The 11,274-nt window shown below is 30.9% G+C and overlaps 2 protein-coding genes across 2 annotated transcripts in view; both read right to left on the bottom strand.

The window, feature by feature from the left end:
• The window catches only part of LOC119676731 (mothers against decapentaplegic homolog 6-like), a 2,956-nt gene extending 1,557 nt beyond the window's left edge, over positions 1-1,399 (bottom strand). The window contains exon 1 of the mRNA XM_038087987.1: positions 1,327-1,399. Within this exon, the coding sequence (XP_037943915.1) occupies positions 1,327-1,399 (73 nt within the window). The remainder of the gene's footprint in view (positions 1-1,326) is intronic.
• Positions 1,400-3,163: 1,764 nt separating this feature from the next.
• Positions 3,164-6,977, bottom strand: LOC119682498 (probable muscarinic acetylcholine receptor gar-1). Its single transcript, XM_038095952.1, has 3 exons — positions 6,860-6,977; positions 6,354-6,769; positions 3,164-6,008 (listed from the first exon to the last, which is right to left on the bottom strand). Exons 1-3 carry the CDS (start codon positions 6,964-6,966, stop codon positions 3,448-3,450), a joined length of 3,084 nt encoding a protein of 1,027 aa, XP_037951880.1. The 5' UTR covers positions 6,967-6,977; the 3' UTR covers positions 3,164-3,447.
• Positions 6,978-11,274: the final 4,297 nt, after the last annotated feature.

Raw genomic sequence — 11,274 nt, 5'->3', positions numbered from 1 at the left:
AATATATATAATTTCTCATCATACAATATGTAAATGACAAACTGTAATTGTATTATAGCAATTGCTTGGAATCCATATTTATTTAGATGTAGATAAATATATATATAATTAAGATGGACTCGTATTTCAGCATATATGGAAATGTTTTTCGAAATAATTAATTAATTAAAATGAATACAAAATTTCATTGAGTAAAATCGCACAAAAGATTTAAGTAAATTTAATTGTATTTAAACTGACGTCACTTGAACTTCATTTTATTGCTTAATTAACTATTTTGACTACATGAATTAGCGTAATTAAGACGGAACTATTAAAATAGTTTAGGTGAATTTAAAATAAAATTATTATCATTTTAATATATAGAAGTATTTTGTTATACTAATAAACACATTTATAATAGAACTCAAAATAAATTTATTATTCAGTGATATAATATGCGTTCTATTAATAGTCGCACTTTAGAGTGTTAAAGAGGCACGTTTCTTAATAAAAAAAAAATTCAAATATAAATAAGTTTTTTTCCATCTAATTTAATAGACTTCATATGTGATGCTGTTACATTTAATTACTTTCCTTTTTGAAATGTATGATTAAGATGGCGTGGCAAGATTTTTTGTATCCTGCATAGCTGCCTCTTCATAAGGAGAGAAAACTGTATATAATTATATTTTATTAATGTCTCCATTGGACACATACTGTTACGGATTCGAACCGAAACATGATACTAGCTGATCCCCCATCCCCATATATTCACAAGCATTTAAACGTATTCATTTTGACATTGACATTCACTTTTTGTTCCTCTTTCCTAATTTAGAAATAGGACGCATGACGCAGGAAGTCATGGGCTCGTCATAATTGACTCTTAATTGGTAACTGAGTGTCACATCAGTTTGTCAATTTCGTATTTTTACTAGTAATTTCGTACTTTTTGATTGTGTCTAAAATTTAAAGGAAATATGTACACACATACATACAACACGGCTTGGGTTTCATGACCGAATTTAAACCGTCATTTGTTATTTCTCTCATTCGTAGTTTTTTAATTTGTATTGAAAGCAACAACAATTTTCATTTTGATGTGCCCGTGACACTCTACATAACATGGGTCTTAGTGGTTAAAGTATATTTTCATTATATGTGCAAAAAATTTCCGCGACAGTACCGCCAACAGAGATAATGCTTTCCTGTTACCACATAGTATTGACGTCCTAAATTATTGGTAGTGGAAATTTTGGGACTGCTGGGACTTTAGTTTCATCGATATTTATATATAGAGTGTTATCAACTACTACAGTTACTAGATCGTGTAATTTACTTTACATGTATTGTACATTGTTTGTCTGTAGGGCGCTGTAGCTGACTGTAATGTAACTTTTCTAGATTGATTCTCCATAATTTTCAATTGCACAAAGTAACAAAATGATGTATAGAGCTCAGTAATACTCATGAGTTCTTATCCTTATCTATAACTATTAAATTCAGAGTAACAGCGCAAACTTATAATAATAAAGGATATTTATAACTAAAGTGTCATTTTAAATTTAAAGAAATGTCAATTTAATGTTAAATCGATACTTAAATGATCATTATAAAATAAATTATAGTGGCCGATTTGAATGTTTTAACAATATCCTCACCAAACAATGGCTTTTTGTCTTAAAAGTCAAAGTTTATTTGATAGTACTAACTGAGACTAATAATGACTAAGAAATCTGGATTAGTTCTCTATTAAATGGAGTAGATCCGAGTATATTATATAAGACTTGGTTTTAAGTATGTGTTAAGCTATATTCACCTCACACGATGATTTTCGATACTCTTTGTCTACTGAAAAGAAAGCCTTTTTTGGACGATTTTGTATTGTATATTTAAATAATTTAAAAATCATATATAAATTAATTCAAGTTGAAAGTTTAAATGTTATACTTTTAAAATAATAATAAAACATTTCATTTATTAAATTATGTACTAAATTTTATTATAATTATTGTATTTGTTACACAGTTTTACACTTTAAACTAATGCATGATACAAAATTCAATTTTAATATTAAAATCTAACAAAATTGTAAGCATAAGAACTGTTAACCAAAAAATAAAACTTAACAATTTAATAAATAATTTATAAATATTGCTTATAACAAATAAATATTTAATTTAATAATAATTATAATAATGAACTTTCGATTGCTCGAGTATTTCTGGTATAAATAACAAAACTTAGACGAATTGTAACGTAACATTATTCGATAACAGTAAGCTTCACACAAAAACTTAACTTAACAGTACTTAACTTGGCTGTTGTTAACATTGCTGTTAAGCCATTGAAATTTGCAGCAAAGATCGTAATATTACGGTCTCCGGTAAAACGAATAGAAAGCTTTTCTGTAAAGTTCAATTGAGACTTATTTTTTTGCTTTTGTATGTAAAGTTTTCTTATTTCTCAACGACAATTTTAAGTTCTCAATACATTTTGCTAATATGGTATTTATTTATCATTATTTTGTTAATTAATTTTTGATATTTGATCACTTAATTAATTGCTCAAATAATTTTGTTAATTTGACTTCTAATTTTGTAAATTTACTTTTAAAAACTTTTATGCAACTTCATGCATAATTTCAACGAACAATTATTGTTGTACAGTTTAGCAGTAGAATTTATTGTATTCTTTTCTATGATTTATTGTATTTGTTGTTGTTCTTGTTAATTAACTATTATTTAATTTTTAATCACTAAACTAATCTAATATGAAAAGATATGTGGGTGTGTTTGGTTTAATATGTCTGTCTGTATATGTATAAGTTCCACTTAATTAATGCATTAATGTCGATTCACATTATGCAATTCTATATACCTACATATATATATATGTATATATGTATATATATATTACTATTTCCATTTATATATATTTACGTATATAACTACAATTAAATTTAATTAAAATTAGCTTTAGCTTGACATTATATATAATTTAATATTTATATATATATATATATGTATCCATATAATTATATTAATTAGGTTTTTTTATTGTCTAAAATTGTTTAAAGCTTACAGGCTAAATTTCTTACTAATTGTTTAAGTTATTTATTTTTATTTTTGAATATTTTTTAAATAATTATTTATATTTTAATTATTGTTAAGCAGTTTTTGTTATGATTTTGTGTCTTTTGTAAAATTGTGAGCGCTTCGCAATTGACTTTTATTTCTCTGAGTAGTCTTTTAGGTGCTTCGCAGCGGAGTTCACCGGCGCCTTTTAGTTAAATTTTTATTTATTTTTTTTTTTTTTTTTTCAAAAAGAAATAATAATTTCTGATATGTATTGCCTGGGGCTCATGCGGCTTAACACATACCATGTTTCATAAGTTGAACATAAGTTGAAACACATTTCCAAAAGGCTTTGGTGAGTTCCGCCACACTGCTAAGCTGGGCTTGCTTAAGTCATATGCAAATCGCCTTTAAGTATGCGCGTGAAGGTCTTCTTGAATTGTTGATTTGCGAGCGCATAGCAGAAGGGATTCATGGGGCTGTTGGCATAGCAGAGAAAGTAGGAGAACATGTATAAATGCTCGTTGGTGCACGGAGGATTTCGGCAGAAGCCCTCCACCAACGCTAGCACATGGTACGGCGTCCAGCAGGCCACAAAGCAACCTAAAATGAAAGAGATCGTGCGGAACGCTTTGCGTGCGCGATTCTCAGATTTTGATTTTTGTCTACCGCCACCGATTACCAGCGGTATGGCTTTCTTGCTTTTGCTTTTGAAATGCTTACCAATGGAGTACATAAAATCTCTTTTGCTAGAGTTCCGGCTGGTGGTTGTGTGGGTTTGCTGCGATTTAATGGTCGCCTGTTTGCCAGCGGTCGTTGCCGCTACGTTCGTGCTGGTAGCACCTGTTGTCACACCACTGTGTAGGCCAGTGGACCCAGAGCTTGTGGTGCCCGAAGTTGATGCTATCTTATTGTTTATGTCGGATGTTTCACGTTCTTCGATTTTATCCAAACCATTTGTTATGACCGTCACAACTGTTGGTGTTGCCGCTGTGGTGGGCGTATCGCGATTGTTTCCGGTTTCTAAAGGACTAGAACTACGTCTTATGCCGGTAGCTAGCGCTGTTTCCACAATCATTTTTGTTTCGGCGGGTACTTCTAGCAGACACATAGCTTCGACGCAGCTCTCTCTTCTCACTTTGGCGAAGTCCTCCATGCCTGTATAGGAAATAAGTAAATGTTTTTCAATTTCAATATCATTTTGATTAATGCCTGTAGGTGGTATGTTGGTAATGGGTAAGACTTCAGCTGAGGTGGGAGAGGTGTTTTTCGGAGTTGTTTGGATTTTTTGCTGAGATTGTACTTGCTCTTGTTGTTTATGCTGCTGCGCTGCTAATTGCAGTGCATTTTGCAAAAACGTAGGACTGCCGACATTCTGTTTTGTTCGGGAGTTAACTTTTGGAGGAGTTGTGCCCGTTGGATGCGATTGTGTTGTTGATTTTATACTCGAAACTGGGTTATTTAGTGAGAAACTTAAGCTGCCATTGGTGGTGGGTGAAGCTAACATGGCAGAACTTTCATCCATATACCTTAAATCAGATGTATTTATTATCTGTTCATAGGTCATGTGCAGTTCACTGTTGCTGCTGTTACCAAAGGGGCGATCGGAATACTCGGAAAAAGGTGAAGGACATTGAAATTGCTCTGGTGGGGGTAATATGGCTTGTACCAAGCATTGCTGCACTTGATTTTGTGGCACTTCGATTGGTGCTATATCGACCGGTGAGAGAGGGGTCTCAGTGCGTTGTTTAGCTTTGGACTTTTTTTTCTTATGTGCAGTTGGTGCTGCGGTAACGTTGTCATGTACATTATCGGTTTCGGAGATTTGGGAGAGGGTTGTACAGGATGTACGTTTTGGTCGCTCCACTGGTGTGTGATGGCCAACCTCTTCTTTGCTTTGTGTACGCATAAGCATATTGCTTGGATTGGGGGAAATGGCACCAGCGCTTGCCATCGCTTCACTGGATTTGGAGGTAGTGGTGCATTGAGTTAAGTTACCTTTACTACGTGTGGCTATAAGTGCAGCTTGTGCACCAAATACCAGACCTATTGATGAACGCTTACGCAAATTGGCCAGCTTCTGTTGATTCATAAGTTGTTGTGTTTGATTCACGGAACTCTCCTCATCTGAGTCAAATGCCGGACTACTCGAACGTTCGCTCTTTTCAAATTCAGCACCGTCACGCTTACCATTTTTAGTCGCATCCGCAGCATCTGAAATGCGACGTTGTTCATTTATCACATCCGCCAAAACACCATTGATGATATCCGCCTGCGCTAATGGATTTGCTTGTCCAGAACCACTCATCCGCTTATTGTTGGTGTTCGAGCTGGTACCTGTAAACGCGCTAGCGTCGTTAGCAGCATCTGTAATATCGCCAATATCTACTTTAGTTTTTAGTATTTTTTCTTCTATAGCACCAATGCCTGCAGCATGCCCGGCCATACCTGACATAGCACCCGCACTGAGCGCAACCATCGATTGCATTTTACGTTGCTTTGCTTCACTGCGCTTCTGCATTTCATACGCAGTTTTATAGATACCACCATAGAGCACAAACAGCACAATCAAAGTAGTCCAATAGTAGCCTATTATGAGAGCAGTATTGAAGACAGGATCCTTGAGAAATTGTACCGCACATTGTCCGGGTAGTAAATCACGTTTTCCAGTGAAATGCTCCCAACCGAAGATGGAAATGAAGAATAGCAGCGCTGGTATGATCCAAGTGATTGTGACCATGTATATGACGCGTTTTTTCGTTCGCCAACTGCGGTACTTGGCAGCAATTTTAACGGAACAATAACGATCGATAGTGATCAGTAACACTGTGTACTGCGACACCAGGCACACCGTGTAATCCACAGAAAGCCAAAGATCGCAGAGTAACGGACCCAAATCCCAATATCCCATGAGTACATACACAGTGTAGAAGGGCATTGACACAGTGCCTATAGAAGAAAAAGACAAAGAAAATAAATGATACTTTTAAAAGTAACTTATATTCAAATAAATAAATATACCTACAAAATATATAAGTATATAAATCATTATAAAGAGCTAAGCAAGAGCTAAATCGAAATAATTGTTGGTAGTGTATAAAAAGTTAAAGTTAGAACACAGTTTGGCTCTTCCACTTTTTTTATTATGCATAATTATTTTAATTTCATAAATTAATAATATCATCATTAATTTTAATAATAATAATATTAACTAATATATAACTAATATTATTAATTTAATAATAAAAATATCAACTAATATAACATCACCCTTAACTTCTTAATTATACTCACCAATTAGCATATCTGTGGCGGCTAATGAAGCAATGAAATAATTACTAGGTTGTCTTATATTTCGGTCAACTATGAAAGCCAATAGCACAAGTATATTACCACCAACAGTCAAAATAATGCAAATAGCCAGGCACAAAGCTATTAAAATAGTTTGCCATAGTTCAAATGGCGGCAGCACCAAAGCTGGACCCTCAGTAGTTGTGGATCCAAATTCATAACTAGTGCCATTTGTGCTACCATTTGCATATGTTCGAAGCGTATCCAAGTCATCTGCATTCCATAAATTCAGTTCGCCATTATCACCTATGAATGGTCGGTAGAGTTGTGCTGCTTCTAGTAATCGTTTACATTCACTATAGTCCACCAAACGGTTGAAAATTGATTTACATAAGTTCTCACGCTCTTTCTTTAGACGCCTTGAAGTAGATAGAGAGGTTAGAATTAAAAATGGATTATATATATAAATAGTACTGATTTAATTATACTTATATAAAATATCGACTTACCATTGCGTTATGAAATCAGGTTTGATTGAATATATGGGGTCCGATTTGTTTGGCATACCCAAAGTAGATAAATCCAAGTCTTCGTCACTGTTACCGCTTCCCGACATACTGGTTATCTCTTACTTTAGTAATATATAAAAATATTAGTTCAAACTAGAAACGTTAACTATTTTTTGATAGTAGATCTGTGGGCATCATTAAAAGTTGATCTATAAAATAAAAATTTTCATATATATCAGTATATATATACATATATATCAGTATATATATACATATATATCAGTATATATGTATATACATATATATCAGTATATATATACATATATATCAGTATATATATACATATATATCAGTATATATATACATATATATCAGTATATATATACGTATATATCAGTTTAAATACTAAAAAATCTGAGTAACAAAAATATGAGTTATATTTATATATTTGTATATCCATACAAAGAAATTTATATATAGATTTAATATCGAGAATGTAGGATAGTAGATAAAGGTTTTCCTTAATCCTCGATTACTTTACTTGGATCAATTGTAGCAACCTTATGAGTTAAAATTATGGTAAAGAGCATTCTCGGCCAATTACATTTGCTGCTAGAGATTTAAATATTATTTAATACAGAAAATGATCTATCAGCATTAGCTCTTGGAATTGGTAGAGTAGCGCTTTGGAATATTGGAATATCTTTCATTGCTAAAAAATGAGTTCTATTCTGGTGCTTCAAAAATTATAAAACCCTTATACGTGCATCAATTGTTGATATTCTTTTATAGCGTAACACAGATATTCTTTTTGTACCTGTCCAGATCAGATACGATCGCGGGTCAATACAAGTCAATGTGCAGATTGGGGGGCCGTAGAAACAAGTCGTATGTATTTGGTTTTTTGGAGAAAAATAAATTATGACAATGTTAAATTCAGTTTTATAATTATTCATTTGAATTTAATTTTTTGGAATACCACAAAAATTAAATAATGTGATTTTATCAAAATATATCAAATGAAAATTTGCGTAATTATGATAGATTAGAAACATGTCCCGTGAGCTGAATTTGGGCAGCTCTGACATGACTTATACCGATTTTTCATAACAGCCGACATTATATCAACGATGAATTTATATACATACAGTTTATAGATGAATTAGTGGGTATCTTCATCCCTTTAAACCCCCTCTTTTGGTTATGTGCATAAATTCATCGATAAACTTTTACGAATTTAATTTAAGAACAAATAAATACAAGAAATAATTTCTAGACCACTAAGGACGAGTATTTGCCAATACTCGCAATAGCTGATTGGTTGGACATAAATTCAATTAATTAAAAATAAATAAACATTCTGTTGTTACCATTTAGTACTGTTCGAAACCTTTCTATTAAATTAATTTGTTGCAATTATCAAAGGTTTTAATTTTTTTCGTGTATTTCCTTAACTACTTTTCTATTTAGGTATTTTTGAATCCATCGTAGTTTACCTCAATTGAAAACAAATTCATTATCGAAATCATTCAACTTGTGTTCTAACCTCAAAACACAAAAGGTGAATGCATGCAGCATTCCAAAATAGATGAAAACCGTTGACCTTAAAAACCATATGAACTTTTCACGTCAGTGTCGGGGATTTTAAAACGCTTGAAAAATACGAGTATTTTTTACTCCAGGGAATAAAACCATTTGGATTTACAACAGTTTTGGCAATTTTTGTGCATGAATAAAACAAATATGTGTTTTTTTCACCAATTGATTGAAGTTAAAATCGTTTAAAAAAACTCAAATGTGCCACAATAAAAAATTATTAATATTTCTCTATTCCAAATTTTATTGCACAAAAATCCCTTAAAAACAAAAATTGATTTTGACGGATCAAAAATTGAAATTTATTAAATTTTATTTAACATTAAATTTAATTGTAAAATAATTCTTTACTGAAAATATTTTAGTTGGAATAAAAAGCCAAGCGCTGATATATATAAGCAGAAAAATCATGGAAAAAGAAAGTGCTGAACAACGTAGTGAACACCACAAAGTTTGATGAATTCAGTTAGCAGCAAATAGAGCTAATGAAACGCCATGACAACGAGCAGTGAAACGCACAGCGCAAAACTGGAATTTTATTAAAAAAGTAACCATTAAAGACGTACTAAAAAGAACTAAGCGATCGGAAGTAAAAGGGAAATCTATTAGATCCATAAGAGAAATAAAACTGAACGATCGTATGAAACATTTAAAAATAGAATCAATTTAGTTAGCGCCATATAGAGTTAATGACCTGCTACTAACATATAACGTAATGAATCAGAAACACCAGAATAGCGTGTGTCGTAATGAATCATTTAAGAAGATATTATAAATTATTATGTATTTAATATAGGAATTCACTTATATGCAGAAAAAGATAATATATTCATTTTTATATTCATTTTTTAAATTTAGAACACCGTTCAACATAGAATGAATTAAACTCAGTTCTCAACCATGCTTTGTAAAATTTGATAATATAATTAATATTAAAAAAAAATTTTTTTAAATACTTCTAAAGATACCTTATATAAAATTCAGACTTATTTAAAAATTTTATTTAAAATTTTATTTAAATTAAATAAATTAAATTAAATAAATTTTATTTAAAATTTTATTTAGTTTTTGTCACCAAATGTAAAATTTGGTAAATAATAATCATCTTCTACTTATTTGGCACTACAGTTCAGTATGAACCTTGATCTTCTTTAAGAAGGTTATGTAAAGAGTGTTTTTTCCCCATGCGAGGCTTCTGATCTAGCGATCAACCTCAAACCTAAAGAATCATATCCCCTACAATTCGGGGATAAAATTGATGTTTGGTAACTAGACAGTTTCCCCTTTGCTAGGAACTGAAAAATACTTTTCCACCACTGCTATATAAAATTCTTATATACTTAGTGGATAAAAAAGTTCTGATATTAATATCTGAAAATATATCTTAAAACAGTTTTTTTTGATTTTTTTTAAATAATCTATGCTTATTAAAAAAGAATTTTGGCTCTTCGTTGATCTCAATCTAAATACTATACTGCGTCCATTCATAGCTTATATCTGTTTATCACCTATTAAAATTCCAAAAAAAAACAAAAGCTATAGATACTGACTAGTTGATTAGGTGAGCTACTAAACTTAGGTATGGAGAAATAGCAATTTCAAAATAGGTACATTTTAGTATTATTACATACCGTCACTAACGTTGTATAATATATTTTATAACGCAATTAAGATTAGACTTGACGCTATTTAAAATATTTTTAAAAAAGGGGCATTTACACTCCTTTAAAAAGTTCATTTCTGTGTAATAATATTGTTGTAGAGTAGTTACTCGATAAATATATGTGATTGATATATAATACTATGGATTAATCGTTGCGCAATTACTTTAAATATAAAGTGATTTAGTATAGCACATTTCATCTACTTCATAGCACTTTTTCATGTTATATTATTACTAAAAGCTATAAATCAGCAAATGCATATATGTTTGTTGATTCATTTTAATTTGTTAATATTTATGAATATTGGGGAAGTATTTAATCTATCGCTTTCGGCGTAACGACATTTGAGAAGAAAAAGTTGCTTATAGGTATATGCGTTTTTAGAATTTAATAAAATTGAGGATTTGAGTTTGCGTTAAATAAAGTATATGAATACTAGTTTATTATCGCAGTTTTGTATGAAGCCACAAAGAATGTTAGAAGAATGATAGAATTCTTTATATTATTCTAGTGTGTATATCAGGGTGCTATTAAGGTATATGGGCATTTTTTTAATTTTTTTTTTTTGAAAAATTGGTTTAGGGACCCCCGAGATCGTATTCCGACTTTCGAAAATTAACGGAATCCTAATGTATAGCAAGCAATATGAAAAAATTTCTATATCCTGTGCTGAAATATGGACGCACAAAGATATTTCTGAATATTAAAATATTGATTATTTTCTTATTATGTATATTATTCTTCTTAATATGTAATTAAAACAAAAATTCATTAAATGTATTATACAAACCTGGAACTTAATTTACTTAGTTTTTATATTAAAAACTCAACAAGGTAATATTATGGGTACTTTATCTTAAGTTATATTGAGAAGACTAAAGATGGTGATTTGGAAGAGTGCAATAAAATAAATAAAATTAAAAGAAAATAGAAGAAAGTATCCAGTCTTTTAGAAATCATTTGTAAAGTTGGTACAAATTACTATAAACTTGGATTTTGAACCTGTGAGTCTATGCTTTAAAGCCTAACATTTGATTCACTTGGCCGTTGCCATCATTTTAATTGTTGTAGAAAAAATCAAATAATATTAATATATTAGCACAATACAGTATTATAATTTGCTATTAATACAGTTTTAATGAAAAAAAAATTGCC

Source organism: Teleopsis dalmanni, chromosome 2 (assembly GCF_002237135.1).
Source record: "Teleopsis dalmanni isolate 2A chromosome 2, ASM223713v2, whole genome shotgun sequence".
In the NCBI taxonomy this organism is placed as follows: Eukaryota; Metazoa; Arthropoda; class Insecta; order Diptera; family Diopsidae; genus Teleopsis; species Teleopsis dalmanni.
Note: the sequence above shows the minus strand (reverse complement) of the source record. Positions and strands in the feature narration are given on the sequence as shown.

Bases quoted from the DNA above. Each gene is read 5' to 3' on its own strand.
- LOC119682498 (XM_038095952.1), bottom strand. From the start codon at position 6,966: ATGTCGGGAAGCGGTAACAGTGACGAAGACTTGGATTTATCTACTTTG. The intron at 6,770-6,859 runs GTAAGTCGATAT...ATCTACTTCAAG, and splicing joins CCTGATTTCATAACGCAATG to GCGTCTAAAGAAAGAGCGTG. The intron at 6,009-6,353 runs GTGAGTATAATT...TTTCTTCTATAG, and splicing joins CGCCACAGATATGCTAATTG to GCACTGTGTCAATGCCCTTC.